Here is a 22,390-nt window from a genome sequence, read left to right on the forward strand (position 1 = left end):
TCTAGCCCCAATAGTACCGGGGCACAGAGATGAAGGAGTACTAATAATTTGAACCCTTTGTATTTTGTGCCCTGGATTTCTAGAGTAACCCTACAAAACTGTTTTACCTCAGCCGCAAGGCTGCTGGCTACTAACAGGATCTGGTGCTCACTCGGGGATGTGAGGAGAGCAAGGCGGTTGACTAACCCCTGGTCAATAAAACTTTCAGTGCTTCCACTACCTATTAAGCAATTTACCCTCACATCATTAATTTTGATGCACACAGTGGATCAGATAAATTGTGTGGACTCGCCTGATTCATGCATAGGGAAGCAAATCTGGCGTGTCCTTCGAGTCCTTCCATCCGATAGTACTCAGTGTCATATTCATCTCCTGAAGACTGTGTCCTCTGCTCTGTAGCATTTGTCCAAGATGGCTGGCTGCACATGGCATTCTTCTTCTGTTTGTCTGTGGAGAAAGAAGAGCTTTCCCGCCTCTCATTAGCATGCAAATGGGCCTTGGGGCTTCTGCAGACTTTTGCATAATGCCCACGTTTTCCACAGTTGGAACAGATATTTTCTTTGGCAGGGCAGAGGGCTCTGAGGTGCTTTCTTTGTCCACAGAAAAAGCACTTGGGACCCTCAAGGTGCTGCTGCTGCTGTGAATTCCTGTGAGGCAGCATATTTTTCTTTTCGTGGGGCAAGAGAGTCCAGCAGTGTGACGCTTGTCCCAGCCCCAGGGTCCTGTGAGTACTCCTCCAATTCTTTCCTGGTGCTTTCTAAAGCTTCTGCAATAATCTCTGTCTCATCTAGCCCCACCATTCCTTTCTCCAGCAATCGATGACTCATCTCAGTGGACAGTATGCCAGCAACAATTCTGTCCCTAATAAGGTCCTCCGCATACTCCTGAGTTGATACTGCTTTAAAGTTGCAGCTTCTCGCCAGGTCTTTCAGAGAGTATAAGTCTCTGGCAGACTCCCCTACTTGTTGTGACTTGGTCATGAGTCTGTACCGGGAGTTCGCTATCCCCCTTACTGTAATGCCTCTGTAAAATGCTCATTGCCTCTTGGTAGGTCCTGGCATCCTGTATAAAGGAGTAAGGGTGGTCTCCCAGCTGCACTAACAGCAACATTAATAGCTCTTTATCCAATGCCTCAGCACCCTCCACATAATTCAGAAAGCATCTTTGCCAGTGGCCGAAGTGCATGCCGGCTCCGTGATTTCTGGGGCCGAGCTCCAGCCTGTCTGGTCACAGCACATGGCTAAGCCACAGTCTCTGGTCCCTTAGGTGTAGCAAGGGTAGACCCTGGGGTACTGGGAGCTACTGGTAGAGCCTCTGTGGGGTTTGTGTCTGCTGGAGGAGTTACCTGGGTGTTTGGGGTTGTTGGCTGAGTCTCTGGCTTTGGGACACTTGCAGCAGCCTTAGGGAGAATCCCAGTGGTAGTGTCAGGATTCCGTGGTACTGGAGAAACTGCTGCTGGGGGAATGACAGTAGCAGTGTCTGCTTTCTCTGGCTCTGGAGTGGTTTGGAATTCTGCACATACATGGCGATCAGGAGCATGACTTGTGGAGATCCTTCCACCTGCGCTTGTAGTGGCTCCTTTCTGATTGGACTGGGGTTTAGGGTCAGCGGTGCCTGTACCGGCGAACCCATGGGCAGGCAGGGCTCTTGGCCGTTTCCTTACCTGCCCTATAGTACTTCTGTGGTCTTCCCCATATTCCACCATGATTCCAGTACAGCAGTCCCTCGCCATCTCTGTCCTCGGATGCACGTGTGTGCTAGTCGTCCCCGGATTCCATTCCTCAGGAAGAGTCTCCAGGTTGTCGGGAATGCGCGTTGGAGCAGAAGCAGCTTTCATCCTAGTAGCTATCATATTAGTTTATTAAATTGTACTGACAATAACCACACCAGCCATGCGAGTATAAGACAGGTTTAAAAAACTAATATGTACACTAAGAGGTCTTGTCTCTCTGCAAGACCAAACTGGAAGGCTAGACTGTGGCTCTGGACTGCTTTATATACAAGGACACCGGGGTGACCCCTGGTGACCTAATGGTGTAATGACATATCACCACAAAACCATTCTGAAAACAACGGCCCTCCGTTTAGCAGAGCACTCGCAAGATCGACTTCCGCTGAACATCCTTCCTCAAATGTGGCCACACTCGCCAAAGCGGAGCGCAGCGCCACAGAAATCCCCCCTGTGCGTATGACTCTGATCGGCGTCTTACAGGACAGGAAGCCGAACTCAGGCGGAGTTCATTCTTTTAAAATCATTTTTATGGAGGTTTACCCGAAAAAAAGCAGTAAATCAATTGCAATGAGATTTACAACTCATTACATATGGTACAGTAGCAATGCGACTCAATTCTAAATCCAATAAATGGTAACACTTACAATATTGTAAGAGATAAGTCAGAACAAAAATGAAACGAAATCAAGCCCACGGCGATCACGGTTACAATTCATGTTGAGAGTCGTGTAAATCTGAACAAGCGACCTCAGGGGTTCCAAACAAGCCCGCCCAGTGACATTCATCACCGCACCTGATCAGTCCGATGATGGAAGTGAGCTAGAAATGGGCCCCACGTCTTACCGAAAGAAATCTTCATTTTCGTGACATTTGTGCCTAATTTTCTCTAGATTTAAAAAGGACATAATATCTAATATCCATTGATTATGTGCAGGTGGGAACTCGTCTTTCCATTTTAACAAGATTGTTCTTTTTACTAATAAAATGGGGAATGGTATAACCTGTCTTTGGATAGAAGATAAATAATATTTTAAAAATTTAAATAAAAAAAATTAAAATGAAAAAAAAAAAATCTTTAGAAAAACCAAACAGGACAATTACCGGACATAGATCTGAAGTGATCCCAAATAGGGTTGAAAAAGTTCTAAAAATGTCGGTCCAATTTTATTATTGCAAGTTAGGGCAAGCCCAAAACACGTGTAGCAAAGAGGCATCGAATATTTCACCTTTGTCAGAAAGTGAATTCATATCAGAATAAATTTGAGCAGGTTTGACTTTGGAGAAATGGACACGATGTGGCACTTTGAATCGAAAATACTCTGCCCAGCGCAAAATCATGAACCGTAAATCAGGCCCCATAACTGAAGTCCCTTCTTCCTCTGAGGAAGAGATATTCCGATCATTCTCCCATTCACCTTTAATTCCACTTCAATAGATTGCTTTCACATTCATTAGTTTATAAAGCAGATATCATGCCTTCATGAGATTTCAACTCATAAATTGTTTCTGGACTGCGTTTTGTCGGACAAACCAATAAGTGTAAAACCATTTTGCCACATTTAAAAAAAAAATCATCAGATGCCCTTCTCTGGAAGAATTTGTTGTCGAATTAAATGATTCTTTAATTAAGTTATGACATTTATGGTGAAAAATTTAAAAATCGTTTCTCTTCAGAGAACAATTGAACACTACAACACAGAAACAGGCCCTTCTGCCCTTTCAGACTGCACCCAGTGCTTAGCCCTCCCATTCACGTACCTGTCCAAATTCTTCTTAACTGGTAAAATTGAGCCCGCATTCACTGCTTCAGCTAGCGGCTGGTTCCATACCCCTACCACTCTCTGCGTGAAAAAGTTTCCCCTACACTTTTCCCCTTTCACCTTTAACCCATGTCCTCTGGTTTGTATCTCACATACCCTCAGTGGGGAAAAAGCTGATCTATATTTATCCTGTTTATTCCCCTCATAATTTTGTTTACCTCTGTCCATATTTATGAAAATTTTTACTCTTCGTGGTTAATTATTTCTTAACTTGCTTAACGTGTTTTAGGCACCTGGGAAGCTGCCACAAGATTTTCATGTCATCCGTACATGGTGCTAATGTACATGACAACCAACTCTTCAGTCATTCAATCTTTAGACCATTCATTCAATCTATTGTCCAGTACATGTTATATGCCTCTCTGCCCAATGGATGCGGACGTTTTCGAGTCTGATGATGGGCCCTTTTCCTGGACAGCCCGAGAAAGGATTGGATTAAAGCCGTTGGAGCTGGGAGACAACTCACCCCCACCCCAACCTCCCGTCCCGTCCCCTCATCACACGCCAAATATTTGCTACTTTAGTAGGACGCAAGAGACAGTCAGCAAAAAGTTTGCAGTGGTTCAGTGATTCTCCTGCCTCTCTGGACAAACTAATCTGTGTACTTCACCCGAATCGGTGGCATTATTATTTTAAATAAATAGAGAGAGAAAATCCTGGAAAACCGCAGCAGATCAGCGGACAGTTGAAACATTTCGGGTGCATTTGCAACTTCCTTTTCAGTGGGAGAGATGAAGCAAGACCGGGTGTGTCCTTTTATCCCTGTTGATCAATGTCGGCGTTTTAAAATTTTATTTCTGATATCCAAAATTGCTCTTTTATTTACCAGTTTTATCCGATTCCATTCAAGACATTCGCCTGCGCACCAACGCGCGTGTCACTGCATTGATACATGGTCTCGTCTTCCATAATCAGATACAAATTTTCTCATTCAGGAGACCCCACTCCCTTCCAGAGCCTGTGGATCAGTGGTTCCCAATTATTTTCTTCCCGCTCACATCCCACTGTAAGTAATCCCTGTGCCATCAGTGCTCTGTGATGAGTAAGGGATTGCTTAAGGTGCGATGCGGATGGGAAGGGAAGGTTGAGAATCACTGCTCTAAACCCAATTTTTACTGAAATATTTTGTTTGAAAAAAATTGTCAATTGACCCATTTCCTTTGGAGGTATGAAACCGTGTACATAACGAGCCAATTAAGGACGATTAAAACAGGGGTTTTCAAACTTTTCCTTCCTACCCACATCCCACCTTAAGCAATCCCTTACTAATCACAAAACACCGATGGCAGAGGGAATACTTAAGCTGGAATGTGAGCTGGGTGGGGGGCAGTTTGAAAACCACTGGTGTAGAATGTCACAATAATTACAAAATTGAACAACTATATCCGATTTGGGAAATCGCCATTGATTGAAACAGAGGCATCTGCCAGAAAAGACGGGCAAATTCTGAGATAATGCAAAATGCAGTTTATTACTTGGTGTAATTGATCAAATCGCATCTAACCTTCGATGCATCTTGGAAGTCGTAGAACGCTAGTGAGCGGAATCAAGTAAGCAAAATACACAATCTTGCTGATTTTATGGCTTTCGTTACAAAAATCACCAAACTGAAATTGCAAAATTTAAAAAAAAACAGTCACATGCTGACAAATATAACAGATCAGTAAAGGATCGTTGACTCAGATACAGCTCGATTTCGCGATGTTTGTCTTCATCGGATTTGCCAGGGTCTCATGTTTAACCACACAAGAGTAAAGTTCGTGCGAGTTCCAGTCTGAGGCTGACAGAGTCAGATAACTGCTCGCACTGAACGTGTTGTCTGTCTCCTGTTGGACCGGGCTGGTCGCAGCGCCGTTCCTTACCTCACTGCCGTCCACGGTCCACTCAATGTCCAAGGCGCCCGGAATAAACCCGCTCACCAAACACACTAGGGTGGCCGTGTCCTTCGTTGCGATCTCGACGGCTGAAGGTCGGAGGACGGACACCACGGGGGGCTGTGACACTGAAAAATAGAAACAAGTGTGTTTGAACATCCATTCGATCTTAGTCGCTTTGAAATTCGGAGAGGGACAAATTGTAGTTGTCGGCCCTTTGTCTCCTCGAGCCGATTTCGGCTTTTAGGAAGATCCTGATTGATCTTCTATTTCAGGAGAACTTTCCCGCACTGAGACAATATTCTTCAATTCCTTGAATACTCCAAATCTCTCTCGAATGAGAATCCAGAGACAATTCCAAAATTTCTCTCTACCCCAGTGGGCCTGCTTATATTTTGAAAATATTTTGCTTGAGAAAAATGATAATTGGCCCATTTCGTGTGTATAACGAGTCAATTAGGGACGATTAAAACAGTGGCTCTCAAACTTTTTATTTCCACACACATCCCACCTTAAGCAATCTCATACTAATCACAGAGCACCGATAGCAGAGGGATTACTTACAGTGGGATGTGAGTGGAAAGGGAAAAGGTTGAGAACCACTTTCCCTTTTGTTGAAAATATTTATCGGCCGTCAACAGCCAACTTCTTTTTTTGAGACTGCGAGCTGTCAAGTGACGTGTCATCTACCCTGTCAACCCTATTAAAAATATTGCATGTTCCTCGGAAATCATTTTAAGGTACAGTCAACTTAATATCCCCAGTTTAATGGCCGGGCAATTCATCCCACGGAGCCCTCGCCCATTCCAACCTGATTCCCCGATGAAGCAAAGTGTAAAAAAAATGCTGTGATGTTCCCGGTCCTTTAACACAGAAGATTAAAAATCTGCAGCCCAGTGCAATCCCTTCGGCCCACAGTGCTCTGCCTTCTTTAAGAAGTGCCAGAAAATCCCCTGACGTCCATTTTTCTCAGAATAGTCTCTTAAAAGATTTTTAACATCCGCAGATATTAATATTTTTAATACGTCCAATGATGGTTTTTTTTCTGAAATCGTCAGATGAAAGAGATACAATTGATATCAAAATGCTTTACGCAATGAATAATGCCTTGTTGAAATGAATGGAAAACGCTTAAATGAAACGATTAATTTAGATTGAATATAATTGACTTACTGCCCAAATTCAGCTTCGTTCCTTTACCAAAGGTGCGCGCTGCAAAACAATAATAATCAATAGCGTCTTCGGGTTGCGCTCCGGTTATAGTTAAATGCATTTTGTTACTCGATCCGTCCACTGAACCATCAAATCGATCTGGAATCTCCGAAGGTCTGCCGTTGCTCTCGGACCAGACAAGCCGTGGAACACCGCCGGGCCTCTGCCAGTACCAGCTGCAGTACCAATCGCTTATGCTGCCGCCTGACATGGTACAGCTGATCTTGATGGTTTCCCCCGGAGAGGCGGAGATGGAGTTTGGTTGGGTCAAAGTAGCATCCGCGTCTGTGCCTGGCGGAAAATAAAAATCAATTTCAGACCATGGAATTCGGTGCGACCACGGAAACTGACTTCTGACGAGACGCACACAAGTCAGTTAACCCGATCACTGCGCAAGCCCACACGTATTATACAGTACTTACCATGGAGACAAAGGACCAGTCCGAAGAGAACTCCAACCCACGACCTCATGGTGGGAAGGTTGCCCGAAGAATCGAGTCAGAATGGTTCTGAACTGCAACTTCTTCCACTCGCTCTTAAACGCGTTTTAAGACGGTCCGAACCTGCCAGTATATTTATGCTGTCATTCATGCAAATATGTTCTCATGTAGTCACGCCTCCTGGTCTTGTGACAAGTGGTATCCGCACCTCAGACACACTTTACAGTGGAAAAACAATATGTCACAGCGTCATCCTGGTGTAAATGGAGGAAACTCGAGAACCACAATGGTTGTCGCTGTGAGAAAATGGGCATTCCAAGTTCTACAATTCTAAAGTTTTGTCGAGAGGGAATTCATGGAGAATAAAGAGATCCAAAAGTCCAGAAGAATCAATAAACCGTGGCTTGATTTTGTAAGATTCTATAATATTTAAAAGGAGAAGGGGGGGGGGGGTATAAATGGGAAAGGTTTCCGCCGATTCTCAAGTCTTCTCCCGCCATCAATTGGACCGTGTACCTCAACTCCAATTGCACTGGACAACCAAGATTTTGCTTCCTGAACACTTCTGGGCATATTATAGGGATGTGGGGCTGTTGATCACGAAAATCGCCTGAAAGGTTTGCTCTCTTTTAGATACAAGCTATTATTGTGATTTCCTGTCATATTTCTAACATGCGCCGTTGAAAAATTCATTTCCTGCATTCGCCCTTGGACTTCGTCCCTCCTGACCTTGGTGGAGTCCGCGACGAACATTGCGACCATGGGAAAAGCGGTATTAGGGCGACTGCAATTCATCCAATGCTGGCCCACTGTTGTTGGACACTGACACGAAAATCGGCGGCAAAACATTTTTTAGGTCAGTTGAATTCACGCAATGTGTCCGCATCACGATACCATTATACAGCTACACTCAGTCAAAGTTAATTTAATATTTGTCCAACCTCCTACGCGATACTGCAATCTAAAATCATCTTACGTGTTCGTAATCCTATTTTTTTTTTACCCCAAACGTTATGAAAAACAATGTTGTGCAATGTTATTCGTCTTAGCGTAGGATGCAAGGCCGAAATGAAGGAAGTCATTTTTAAATGATGTAATCCATTATAGCGCAGAAAGAGAGATGGAGCCCCCTCAACAGCGACTGATCGACCAGCCCTCTCCCGACTCACCGTCGATGATTTACCCTCAAATTCTGATAGGATTCGTTTTCGACAACCTGATTGGGTCTGTTTTCACCATCTTTCTCTGCGTTCCGAAATCATTAAGCCTCGGCTGTGCTTTCTCAATCTTTTTTTAATTGGTTTTAACATAGACAAACTATATGGGTATATGTGGTAATAATAAAGTAAATTAATATCGAGTTACAAGAATCAAGTAACAATGAACAAGGTAACACAGAACCTATGTTATTAAATGGAAAATAGTAAACGAGAAAGAAAAACAGTTTCCTACACTAAGAATCAAACTCATCCCCCACCGCCCACCATGAGGGCTGCTGGGTCGTAAAAAATCAGAGATAATTAATCTATAATTTTTGAAAGGAATTGAGAAAAGGACCACAAAGAGAAGGAAAGTTGAGATCCATTGCAGTAGCGGAACGCGTACATATTTTTTCACTCTAGAGACAGACATGCCATCACATGCAACATCCATTGAGTAGGAGTGGGAGGGACAAAATCTTTCCATCCCTGCAACATGGCGCTTCTAGTGATGAGGGAAACAAAAGCCAAGACACGGGGTTGTGACAAAATCAGTATTAAGTCCATTGGCCCCACTCACTCTCCAAAGACAGCAACAGGAGTCAATTGAAGAGACAAGGATATAGCCAAAACATATGCGACAATGCGCCTTCCTCGGTTATGTATTTATCACATCGAGAGGTAATATTAGGATAAAATTTAGCTAACTGAACCATGTGCTCGATGGACGACTTTAAATTGAATTCATGAATGTCTTGCGCAGAGAAGATGAGTGAACACGTTTCAAAATAGTTTCAATGTAGTTTCGGCAAATGGTTGTTGACAGTCTGGTTTCAATATTTTCTTAATACCACCCAGGGAACTATCCCTAGATCTTGAGAACCGTTCATAAAGGGCAGAAGGGAATCTTTCGTGATTGGGTTTAAAACTGTATACATCCCAAATAAGTTTAAACATTTAAATCCTGGGGAAGCTTCAACGTTAAAGAATTTAAGAAGGTCCTAATCTGGAAAAAAAAGTGACGTTTAGGTATTTTAAATTTAACAGATAATTGTTGAAAAGCAAGCACGTTTTAGATCTAGAAAAGATTGGATACCCAAGCTCAGTCATTGAGTGTAACCGATATCTTGGACCGAAGGTTAAAAAGACGTTACGGAGAATAGGGCTAATCAATAAAGACCTACGGACACCAAAATGTTTTCTGAATTGAAGGCAAATTCTCAAAACGTGCCTGACTACAGAATTATCAGTTAACTTGGAAGCCACAAAAGGCAAGCATCGAAAGGAGAGGCTACCGTTTAGTAGACTAGGTCTAGGTCAAGACTCTAGGTCAAGTCATCTTGACATTACAAATAGTAATGCATCTAACATTCGTTTCCAGGTAATAAGATATAAATTAGTTCATGCCAAACCTCCATTTATTTTAGCACTTTGAAGGAATTTCTTTTTGAGGAAGGGGCGCTTGTTTTTCCAAACAAAAGAGAATCTAATTATTTTTTTTAAAGGTATTTAGGAACAAAAACCAGTTAAGCTTGAAAAATATTTAAGAATTATCTTCAGCTGTGCTTTTAAAAAAACGTATTTGAATACATGCCACCCATTCCCCTTTCTTTCTCCGTGCCTGGACCCGTCACGATTTTGCACCAGACACCAATCGCGCCCGCCCCAAGTGATATCGCCCAAACTCGGCATCCTTGGAATGAGAACGGATGGAATACAACGGGGAGGAGGGAGTTGCAGATTCATTATACATAGGAGGGGCATTAATCTTCATTGAAATTCATCATCACACGGCGATATTTCTGCTCTAGAATCTTCAAATGCCCTGAGGAATTTCATTAATACATTTGATTCATTCTTAAACGCACACACAGATGTGCACCAATCAAAATATAATTAATATTCAGAGCCATACTGAATAGAATTGGGTCATATGTTTGTTCGGACTGTGGGGACGGGCGGAAGAGTTGGTGCTCAGTCCCCAGCGAATTTGATGATCCAATGCACCTGCCATTCAGTGCAGTGGTTACAGCGTGTTGCAATTAATTCATTGTCGCCACCCACCCATTCTCCAAAGAACAATGTTAAAGGTTGGGCATTTTGATAAGGTGCTTTAATGACGACAATCTTTAACTTATTTCAAATTATTTTCAATCGTGTGCGTTAAATATCTCCACTGATATTAAAAAATAAAGGCCCGCCGCGGAGTTCAGGCTGAGCTTTCCGATCTTTAATCGCTACTTGAATTCCTCTCTGCCTCGCCGGCGAGTGGTGTCGCAGACCAGATCTGCCTCGCCGGGGAGTGGTGTCATTGACCAGATCTGCCTCGTTGGGGAGTGAGGTCACTGACCAGATCTGCCTCGCCGGGGAGTGGTGTCACTGACCAGATCTGCCTCGTTGGGGAGTGAGGTCATTGACCAGATCTGCCTCGTTGGGGAGTGAGGTCACTGACCAGATCTGCCTCGCCGGGGAGTGGTGTCACTGACCAGATCTGCCTCGTTGGGGAGTGAGGTCATTGACCAGATCTGCCTCGTTGGGGAGTGAGGTCACTGACCAGATCTGCCTCGCCGGGGAGTGGTGTCACTGACCAGATCTGCCTCGGCGGGGAGTGGTGTCACTGACCAGATCTGCCTCGCCGGGGAGTGGTGTCACTGACCAGATCTGCCTCGCCGGGGAGTGGTGTCACTGACCAGATCTGCCTCGCCGGGGAGTGGTGTCACTGACCAGATCTGCCTCGCCGGGGAGTGGTGTCACTGACCAGATCTGCCTCGCCGGGGAGTGGTGTCACTGACCAGATCTGCCTCGCCGGGGAGTGGTGTCACTGACCAGATCTGCCTCGCCAGCGAGTGGTGTCACCGACCAGATCTGCCTCGCCGGGGAGTGGTGTCACTGACCAGATCTGCCTCGTTGGGGAGTGAGGTCATTGACCAGATCTGCCTCATTGGGCAGTGAGGTCACTGACCAGATCTGCCTCGCCGGGGAGTGGTGTCACTGACCAGATCTGCCTCGCCGGGGAGTGGTGTCACTGACCAGATCTGCCTCGTCGGGGAGTGGTGTCACTGACCAGATCTGCCTCGCCGGGGAGTGGTGTCACTGACCAGATCTGCCTCGCCGGGGAGTGGTGTCACTGACCAGATCTGCCTCGCCGGGGAGTGGTGTCACTGACCAGATCTGCCTCGCCGGGGAGTGGTGTCACTGACCAGATCTGCCTCGTTGGGGAGTGAGGTCATTGACCAGATCTGCCTCGTTGGGGAGTGAGGTCACTGACCAGATCTGCCTCGCCGGGGAGTGGTGTCACTGACCAGATCTGCCTCGTTGGGGAGTGAGGTCATTGACCAGATCTGCCTCGTTGGGGAGTGAGGTCACTGACCAGATCTGCCTCGCCGGGGAGTGGTGTCACTGACCAGATCTGCCTCGGCGGGGAGTGGTGTCACTGACCAGATCTGCCTCGCCGGGGAGTGGTGTCACTGACCAGATCTGCCTCGCCGGGGAGTGGTGTCACTGACCAGATCTGCCTCGCCGGGGAGTGGTGTCACTGACCAGATCTGCCTCGCCGGGGAGTGGTGTCACTGACCAGATCTGCCTCGCCGGGGAGTGGTGTCACTGACCAGATCTGCCTCGCCGGGGAGTGGTGTCACTGACCAGATCTGCCTCGCCAGCGAGTGGTGTCACCGACCAGATCTGCCTCGCCGGGGAGTGGTGTCACTGACCAGATCTGCCTCGTTGGGGAGTGAGGTCATTGACCAGATCTGCCTCATTGGGCAGTGAGGTCACTGACCAGATCTGCCTCGCCGGGGAGTGGTGTCACTGACCAGATCTGCCTCGCCGGGGAGTGGTGTCACTGACCAGATCTGCCTCGTCGGGGAGTGGTGTCACTGACCAGATCTGCCTCGCCGGGGAGTGGTGTCACTGACCAGATCTGCCTCGCCGGGGAGTGGTGTCACTGACCAGATCTGCCTCGCCGGGGAGTGGTGTCACTGACCAGATCTGCCTCGCCGGGGAGTGGTGTCACTGACCAGATCTGCCTCGCCAGCGAGTGGTGTCACCGACCAGATCTGCATCGCCGGGGAGTGGTGTCACCGACCAGATCTGCCTCTCCGGGGAGTGGTTCACTGACCAGATCTGCCTCGCCAGCGAGTGGTGTCACCGACCAGATCTGCCTCGTTGGGGAGTGAGGTCACTGACCAGATCTGCCTCGCCGGGGAGTGGTGTCACTGACCAGATCTGCCTCGTTGGGGAGTGAGGTCACTGACCAGATCTGCCTCGTTGGGGAGTGGGGTCACTGACCAGATCTGCCTCGTTGGGGAGTGGGGTCACTGACCAGATCTGCCTCGCCGGGGAGTGGTGTCACTGACCAGATCTGCCTCGTTGGGGAGTGAGGTCACTGACCAGATCTGCCTCGTTGGGGAGTGGGGTCACTGACCAGATCTGCCTCATTGGGGAGTGGGGTCACTGACCAGATCTTCCCAGTTGGGGGGAAAAAAAGAATCATGGCTGATCTTTGTTCTAGACAGTGGATATCGAGGGCCACGTGGTTCAGTGATTTTGTTTAAATTTCGAGAGACAGAGCGAGAACAGACCTCTTCGGTCTCCGAGTCCATGACGCCCAATTTACCCCAACTGACCTACAAACCCCGGTACGTTTCGGGGGGAGGGGTAGGAAGAAATCGGAGCCCCCGGGGAAACCCCAGGCAGACACCTGGTTAGGCCTCCTGGGACCCGGATGAGATTACCGGGGCAAAGCACCTTTTAAATTGCAGAGGGATTGACCCATTACATCGCCAAGCCAGCGATTTAAGGGGAAACCCGCCCCCGCAATGACGCGACACGTAATCACCGGAAGTACTGCCGGATGTTCGGATGGTGGCTGCCCGGTGACGCACGCACGCAAACACTGACATCCCTGGAATAAGCAGCCCGGCCATTTTCCTGTTCAGATCGCCTGTGCACGCGACCTAGGTGGGGTTCTGACTACCTCTGAGGTTGGTCAGGATCCCTGTTGGGTTCCGACAGGGTTGACCCACCCCCCACCTTTGACAAGGCAGTGTGGCAGCGCACATTGATACGCAGGCAAACTGGCCCCAGGTGTCAGGGCCGTGATGGCGGGGCAGTTGCGTTCAGATGGCACCATCGGTTTTGGGAGCTGCCTCGTGGCCTGAGCCACAGCGCGCGCTTTTCGGCAGCGTGGTGAGATCAATGACGACATGGGGCGGGGCTTGCGCCTGACCTGAAAGGCGCGCGCAGACATTTGAATAAAAGCCGTTGAAACGGAAACGCACCCCGTCCCGCTACGTTGGTGACCCCGATGAGTCCAGACGGTTTTGGCCTCTCGATCATGGACACGGCAACAGTCCAACGGCCGCCCCCCGCCCGCCCACATGGTTCAGGCAGATAACCTCAGACTCAACGATGTTTTACCACGTGGTCAGCGCCCTCGACTAGGAAACGGCTACCAGAGTGGACGACCTGATCCACGAACCACCCGAAGAGGGTAAATGCCCCCAGTTCCTCAGCACGTTTGGCCTGTCCAGATGGCAGCGCACCGCCAGGCTCATGCACCTGATTGGCTTAGGAGACAGATCGCGTCTGCCCTCATGGAGGAGATGCTTGTTCGAGCAGGCATTCCTAGAGCAGATACCAGATGATATCCAGCTTCTATTGGCCGATTAAGACTTCTATGACCCACGCAAGATCGCAGCACAAGCAGGCATCCTATGACTCACAAAGTCGGAAAATGAGGCTGCCATGAGTTAGGTGACCTGCCCCGGACCCAGCACCAGCACTGGGGAGCCCAGACATGCAAGTGCAGGCACCTCGGCTCTTTCCATGGAAACAACCAGGCCAGCCGCCATTGATAGCTGCGACGGCTGGCCACACCAGACCGTTACCCCAACCCCCACATCCAGGACTTTACCACCAACCTGCACGACGTGAGGGTCTTTTCAAAGGACTACCATCAGATCCCATACACCCCGATGACATCGGCAAGACAGCCATCATCACCCTGTTCGGCCTGTTTGAATTCCTGCAATTGCCCTTCGGCCTCAAGAATGTGGCGTAAACATTCCAGCGACTGATGGACACAGTGGGCAAGAATTGGAACTTTGCATTCATGTATCTCGACGACATCCTCATCACCAGCCAAGATCATGATGAGCGCAAAGGCCCACCTCCGCACACTGTTTGCCTGCCTGGCAGAACTCGGCCTTGCTGTCAATGTGGCCAAATGCCAGTTCGGCAAGGATTCCGTGAAATTCTTGAGCCACACCATCACGGCAGACAGAGCCGCCCCATCGGCAGAGAAGGTCGAAGCAATCTGCCACTTCTCCCAACCCGACAGCCTCAAAGGCCTGCAGGAATTCACAGAAATGGTTAACTTTTATAATCGACTCATCCCAGGGACAGCCCGCATCATACGACCACCAAAAACTAGACCCTAGCGTGGATGGAGGAGGCCGAAATGGCTTTCATCGCTACAAACGACGCCCTGGCAAGTCCCACCCTACTGGCACACCCATGGTCCCACGCCTACACCACCCTCTCTGTGGACGCAGACGCATACTGGAGCAATCGGTGGAAGGTCAGTGGAGACCCGCGACATTCTTCAGCCAGCACCTGCCCCCCCACCGAACTCAAATATAACACCTTTACCTGGCAATCAGACACTTCTGGTACTTCTTGGAGGTGGGCCTTTCACGGACTTCAAAGACCACATGCCCCTAACCGAAGCCCTAGCCATGCTAAGGACCACTGGTCAGCCCGCCAGCAAAGACATCTCTGACTTCACTATGAACATCCGGCACTTAGCGGGCAAAGAGAATGTCATGGCGAACGCTCTCTCATGACCCATGATCCACACATTAGCCCCCGGCCTTGATTATGCTCAACTCTCACAGGCGCAAAAGGAGGATTAGCGAGATGCAGGCATTCCACACTGCCATCACCAGCCTCTGCCTCGAAGACCTCAAGCGGTCAGACAGCTCTGACATGCAGCTATGCGACATCTCCACTGGCACACTGCATCCGGTTTGTGCCACAACAGTGGAGGCAGCAAGCTTTCAAAATGGTCCATGACCTGGCACACCTGTCTATCAAAACCTCGATGTGCATAGTGGTGGACCAATTTGTGTGGCATGGCTTCAAGAAGTAGGTTGCTCAGATGGCAGACAACTGCACCCAATGCCAGACCTCCAAAGTCCACTTCCATGTAAAGACCCCGGTGCAGCATTTCAACCCCCCCCCCCGGTGAAGTGTTTTGAGCACATCCACATAGACATTGTGGGCCCCCTGCCGATGTCCAGGAATGCTTGTTACCTGCTTACGGTGGTTGACCGCATGACGAGGTGGCCAGAAGCTATTCCCCTCAAAGTCACTTCTGAGTCCTGCACCAGGATGGTGCTTGCCCATTGGATCACGAGGTTCGGAGTTCCAGCACACATGAGCAGCGACAGCGGCGCCCAGTTTACATCTGCCCTCGAGACACAACTCGCCACCCTCCTGGGAATAAACCTGCATCATACCACCCCCAGCCCAATGGGCTCTGGAGCACTTCCACTGCCACCTCAAATTAGGTGTGGCTAGATGGTCCAACCTGGACGGATGAGCTCCCTGGGTCCTGTTGGGTATCAGGATGGCCCCCAAGGAGGATCTGCAACCATCCTCCACGGAACTGGTTTACGGTTGTAAGGTAAAAACATCATGAGATGGGACTGGAGAAGGAGTCACCCAGTACTAAGGAGTAACAGAATGCAGATGTGACCTTGTACACTCAAGATAAGCTTTGCACTAACAAGAATGATGTGCAGCAGACTAACAGAGACGGGTAGCAACAGTTTATTCATTGGACAATGTAATGGTATGATAATTTACTAAGTACGTATCCTGAGGTATAAAAAAAACACCACTTGCTGATAACGGCAGAATGCGCCTTCTCCAACTAACACTGTTAGTTGCAAGTGTTACAATCCGGTAATAAAGAACAAAGAACCTTGATTTCGACTCAGTCTGGTGTCTGACTCACTCATTCATGAACAAAGCAGACCTAACAATTTGGTGACCCCGACGTGATGGGTGAGTGGACACTGGACGACGGTTTCTGTTTTTCTTGACAATCATCTCAGCCGGCTGATAAAAAGGTCCAGAGAAGCCTGTTTTAACAAAATTCTCTCTTTTAAAATCTTTATGATTATCAGTAAGAACTGGAGATCGGACAAATTAGACGACCATAATTGAAGGTCGTCACCTGCCGGGATTGTATCACGTAAGTGGTTAAAGAGAGAAGAAAAGTCCTTAAGGTGGTTGAATGACATTTGATAAGTGCTTCGCCGACAAACAACTAGAGTTTAAAAAGTCTTTATTGTGTCGTTGCAAAGTCCAATAGAGTGAGAAGGTGGTCTATGAACAATTGGGGACCTGAGTTTTCTGTCCTAAACTGGTTATTAAGAGGAGAAATCTCCCACCTGAAGGTTGGGCTTTGAAAGAAAACGAAGGTTCAGGCTTATTGGTCTCAATTGTATAAAAAGACTCACTTATAAATGTCCGGTAGGTATGATAATGTTTGTACACTTGAAAACTTAAGAATTTATTTCCCCAATTTGCCGTGGTGGAATACCACAGCGGACATTAGAGACCTTGAGACGACAAAAAGAGTACTCAGGGACGCCTGCCTGGTGAACAAGGACGACGACGAAAGGCTGCAAAAGCTGTGTCCGGATCAGGTAGGAGATATCAATGAAAAAGTTGACAGAATCTTAAGAGACACCCGGTTTATTCGAAGTATTTTTGATAAGTTAAATGAGGGTATTCCCAGCATCACCAAGGAGATAAAGTTACGTAAATTCATAGATTGGTACAGGGAAACTGGACAAAAATATAGCCCAAAAAATTTGGTTTCCTAGTTGTAATTTAACTTTCAGACCTCTTTGGGAAAACAGAGAGTGGAAGACGAGCAATCAGAGTATACAGGACAGTCTGAGGTCCACTGGAGGACCAGACTTAGAGACTGTTTCACTAAAAATTTTTTTTGTCATCTGGCCTGCAAAGAGACATTTTTTAAAAGCGATTTTCGTTAACATAGATCCCCTAAACGGACAAGAACCTAAATTAAAAGAGGCATTAGGAAGCGACCCTGCAGCAATGGCTGCACAATTGTCTGCTAAGACCTTTGACCGAGTTATTAGGGAAATTAATCAGGAGTTAGGGAAGCGAAATATCAGTAATGTGGCATTGGAGAAACAAAAAATTCTCTGAAAATGTGTAGATCGCTGGAGGAAGATGGGGTGGTTACCCGGGAGCGCTGAGATGTTCCTGACAGGTGAGGGAAACAAAATTCTAAAGCGTAGGGTCTTAGATAAGCTGGAAGAAACAAAACACAGAAGGGAAAGGAAAATTGCCTGTTTCCAGTTTCCAGCCACGAAGTGTCCGGGTTTGCTCTCTCCCTCCCTCCTTTCACCCTCCCCCCTCTCTCTTCTCTCCCCCTCTCTCTCTTCTCCCCCCCTCCTCTCTCACCCACTCCCCCTCCCAATCCCAATCTGTGGCGGTGCTGCCCTGAAATCCCCAGGTGGGGCAGGGCAGAGAAATACAATTTGGTTTTAATTTTGTGCCCACAATTCCAGCTCCGCATCAAATGGGATCCTGTTTTATCCTCTCTCCCTCCCTCTTTCCCGCACCCCCACCATTGTGGGATCAGGGCAGACATTGTGGGCTGACGTGTAGCTCACTCGAGGTGGGAGGGAAGGAAGGAGTGATGGTTCCCAGTGGTGGGAGACCCAATCTGATCCAGACCAGTGATCACAAGATGAGAACCTTTTAAAGGTGTAACCATGAAACGAAAGTGTTAATCTGAAGACTTTTCTCCCAGTGGGGCCAGTGCAAGGCATTTTCTCTCTCTATCTCTCGTGCTCTGTGTATCTGCCTCTCTATCTCTTTCTCTAGCTATGCTCTCGCTCTCTCTCTCTCTCTCTCTCTCTCTCTCATAGTCTCTGGATGTGTGATGTCATGTATGTACTCTGACAATAAATCATTTATAAGTGAGTCTTATACAATTATACAAACAGGACATAGAAAGGAAAATCTTTAATCGAGAGTGCACAAAAAAAGATGAGAGACAAGGAGATGCAGTACCGCGATGTCCTAGCTATATTCGAAGAATTTGGTCTCCCTGATAACCCACCTATTATGGCCCCTGTAGAAATAGCTTGTAGACCCCCGCCCTATGCATATGTGGAGTCACAAGGTACCCCTGACACCCCAGACGGGACCCAGGAGTCACGTCCCTTGTATCCAGATATTGAAACACTGGGACATGACAGGAACATTGGGAATAGGGACATGTCAGACAAGGTACAGGCCCCTTTACTAAAAATAGAAGGGGGAGTAATAGATGTCGAGACCCCCGCGGGATCCAAGAAAATAGAAAAAGACTTAGAGACGCAGAAAAGGAACATGAAAAAGGTTCAGGATAACGTTAAAAACTTAAACAAAGATGTGATTGTGCTGGGGCAGACCAGCAAGGAACAAAAAGAATTAATGGTAGATGTATTGAAAGAAATGGAAAAGATAACTCCAACACTGTCAGCAGAACTCCAAGCTGGAGGAACAGTAATAGGAATAAAGGACGAAAAGTGTAGTACAGATGAGGAAACGAGATATGACCCACCATGGGAGAAAAGTAGCATTAAAGAACTCAGGAGGGAGAAGAGTAGACATGCCCGCCTGGACATAGTTAGGACAAAAGAGAAAGACGTGAAGCCACTAGACTCTAACCGAAAAAATTATCTTAGAGACGAGCGTGAACGATATACCTTTGACTCTGAGACATCAGAACCTGACGGGGACAGTGACAGTAGTGACGAAGAGGTGTCTGAACAGGGTGGAATAAATACATGTATTCCAAGAGTAAAAAAGGAACAGAAATCCCCAAAATTGAGATATCAATGCCCATTGCTGATCACGGGGCAGGGAAATCAAAAATATGTACCCTGGTCACGAATGGACTTAGAGAGTCTAATGAAAAAACTTCCTCCATTGAGTAATGGGGCTGGTTCATGGATCTCTTGTTTTGAGCGAGAAACTTGTCAAGAACAATTAGCACTCGCAGATGTCAGAACTATCATGATAAAAATAAAGGCAGAAGGGGCCCTGAAGCAAATAGAGAGAATCCTTAGAAGTAGTAAATTGGGGGATGAAATAGAATTTGACCCACTTCGAAATAGATTTTGGGAAGCACTTAGAGAAACATTCCCTACACCCTATAGTTTGGACGCCTTGGGTACCCTCCAACTAAAAGAAGGGAAGACAGAAATGATACATTGTCCATTTATCTTTGTGGGTAAGGAGGGAATAGCTGCTATGGTTGTCATGACAGAAGAACAAATGGAGTAGTTCTGCTTAGGAGTAGAAAGTGTGCCACATGTAACCTTGGGAATTGCCAAAGATCACCACACCTGACAGTTGGGTCCGATGGTGAAGGAAGCGATGGGGTGTGAATACAGGCAGACAGAAATCCTGGGATATTCCACTTCGGAGGGAGGGAAATTTATCAGACTGAATATTGAAGCATGGGACCGGGTAATGAATGAGAAAGTAGAAAGAGACCGACCCATAAAAGGAGAAAATATTGATCACGGGGACTCAGACAAATATCTTTCTGATCTGAGTCCACAAATGTGGACAATGCCGAGGGCCCTATGGGCATTCCTGTTGGTGGGTTGCCAAACAAGCCAACAGAGTAGTTCGGATCCATGCGGGGCCAAAGTTATTCTGAAGATAGATAAAGACAAGGATAGCACCTTCCAGTTCGATCTATGCTGCACTTCTATCTCTAATAACACAGGGCAGATGGGTCACTCACTAAGGGGCTGACAAAACTTAAGCATTGGCGAAGGAATTAAAAGCCCAATCTGGAGTCTCTAAACCTGTTTTGTCCTGGTTACATGGAGTGTTTGGGAAATGGGGCACAATGTTGGGACAACTTTTCCTAGGATTGTTCATTTCTGTATCCATTTTTATCACTTGTGGCTGTTGTTGTATTCCATGCATTCGAATGCTGGTCACGAGGACCATTGAGAGAGCCTTTGCCAACCGCGATGATCTGCCTCCGAAATATCAAGCTCTACAAGCTACGGAGCGGGACTTTCTCACGTCACAGGAGGCGTCAAATATTGCTGAGATCGATCCGGAGTCTGATGGAGAATGTGACGAGGAGGAGGGATTATAAAATAGATTGTAGCACGAATGTTAACTTTTATCTTAACTAATTACTAATGCTTAGAAGGGATAGCTAGTTATTTGCTTGGGGGAAAACGGGGAGAAAACTTGTAAACGGGCAATGGGATCGGGGAAACGGATGGGGCGTATACGCTAAAGAGGGTTGGGGGGAGCCCTCGCCCACCAGCCAAAAAAACTCCATGAACAGAACCCGTATAGAGCTTGGCAATAGTAGGCGAACTAATGTAACGTGGTGGTAGCGTAGTCAGGGCAAGATTGTCCTCTAAAGAGGACAAAGGAGGGATTGTAAGGTAAAAACATCATGAGATGGGACTGGAGAAGGAGTCGCCCAGTACTAAGGAGTAACAGAATGCAGATGTGACCTTGTACACTCAAGATAAGCTTTGCACTAACAAGAATGATGTGCAGCAGACTAACAGAGAAGGGTAGCAACAGTTTATTCATTGGACAATGTAATGGTATGATAATTTACTAAGTACGTATCCTGAGGTATAAAAAAAACACCACTTGCTGATAACGGCAGAATGCGCCTTCTCCAACTAACACTGTTAGTTGCAAGTGTTACAATCCGGTAATAAAGAACAAAGAACCTTGATTTCGACTCAGTCTGGTGTCTGACTCACTCATTCATGAACAAAGCAGACCTAACACGGTCCACCCCTTTCCCTACAGGTAAGTTTCTCTGCCCGGGCACAGACTCAGAAACAGGTCAATGGACACTATTAATGGACTTGCGTTGGCCCCCCCCCCCCCCCACCACAGCATCCAGCCAGATTGATTCCCTAAGGATTTAGACACGACAGACTTTGTGTGTGTTTGACGAGGCCCACACCCAGCCCCACTCCAATGTCCCTACAAAGGACCTTACAAAGCCCTGAAATGAGCAGGCAAGACATTCACCCTAGACACTGGGGGCAGAGAAGAACTGTTGACGGCAGACAGGCTGAAAGCGGCACACTTAGACCCAGGCCAACCAGTGGTTACGGCTCAGTCCAAAAGACGTGGATGGCTGTCCAATGCGGCGAGACACTGGGGGTGGGGGTTGTGTGGCAGTGCACATTGATATGCAGATGAACCGGCCCCACGTTTCACGGCCGCTATAGCGGGGCAGCTGCTTTAAGATGGTGCCGTCGGGTGTGGGGAGTGCCTCATGGCCTCAGCAACAGCCCGCACTTTTCGGCAGTGTGGTGACGTCAATGTCGACGCGGGGTGGGGCTTGTGGCTGCCCTTGGAGGTGCACACGGACATTCAAATAGTCAGTTGGAACTGAAACTCACACGGACATGTGGTTTTCTTTCAATTACAGTTTGAAAGGGCCTATGGCGAGATTGTACCAAATCCTTACAGAGTTTGAACCTGGGTCGCCGGCAAGGTCACGGCGTTGCACTAACCCTTATGCTAACCGTGCCGCCAAGGAGATGATGGGTAGATTCCACTCTGGTTGCATGACTGTTCAGCCTGGCTGCACAGATAGTGAGCATTTAATTTTTGAAGAACTTAAGAGAGAGAGAGAGAAAGACATTTTCTTCAATAAGGAGACAAGCATGTCTGAAGCAAACAATTACATGGATCAATGCCTTTCTTAATGGAGATGATTCCCACCTCGCTCCAACCCTTGCATCCATTCTGGAGGACGCTTCTGCCCATCTGTCTCTTCAGTTACATCAAAGTATCTATTTCTTTTCAATGAGAAATGAAATGTGTGCTGTGTCATCAGTCTTATAACAACCATTTTTCATATTTTTAAAATCCCAGGGAAGACCCCTCACTTAGCTGCTCTAAATAAAGGCAATCAGATGTATCTTGAAAAGGTGGGCGTGGCAAGATGGCGTAGAGACTAGATGTGTAATCCCTGCCCTCTCTGGTCAGACTTTTAAGTGCCCGT

At 47.4% G+C, this 22,390-nt stretch overlaps 2 protein-coding genes across 2 annotated transcripts; one reads left to right on the forward strand and one right to left on the reverse strand.

Annotated features, from left to right (window-relative positions):
- Positions 1-5,004: 5,004 nt before the first annotated feature.
- On the reverse strand, positions 5,005-7,194 carry LOC138761493 (immunoglobulin lambda-1 light chain-like). Its single transcript, XM_069933714.1, has 3 exons — positions 7,061-7,194; positions 6,600-6,929; positions 5,005-5,554 (listed from the first exon to the last, which is right to left on the reverse strand). The coding sequence occupies exons 1-3, from the start codon at positions 7,107-7,109 to the stop codon at positions 5,232-5,234; spliced, it is 702 nt and encodes a 233-aa protein (XP_069789815.1). The 5' UTR covers positions 7,110-7,194; the 3' UTR covers positions 5,005-5,231.
- A 5,470-nt stretch (positions 7,195-12,664) lies between these two features.
- Positions 12,665-21,110, forward strand: LOC138761491 (uncharacterized). The gene is made up of 2 exons (XM_069933710.1): positions 12,665-16,347; positions 16,894-21,110. The coding sequence occupies exon 2, from the start codon at positions 18,376-18,378 to the stop codon at positions 19,657-19,659; it is 1,284 nt and encodes a 427-aa protein (XP_069789811.1). The 5' UTR covers positions 12,665-16,347; positions 16,894-18,375; the 3' UTR covers positions 19,660-21,110.
- The last annotated feature ends 1,280 nt before the right edge of the window (positions 21,111-22,390 follow it).

The sequence above is a fragment of the Narcine bancroftii genome, chromosome 4, assembly GCF_036971445.1.
Source record: "Narcine bancroftii isolate sNarBan1 chromosome 4, sNarBan1.hap1, whole genome shotgun sequence".
Lineage (NCBI taxonomy): Eukaryota > Metazoa > Chordata > Chondrichthyes > Torpediniformes > Narcinidae > Narcine > Narcine bancroftii.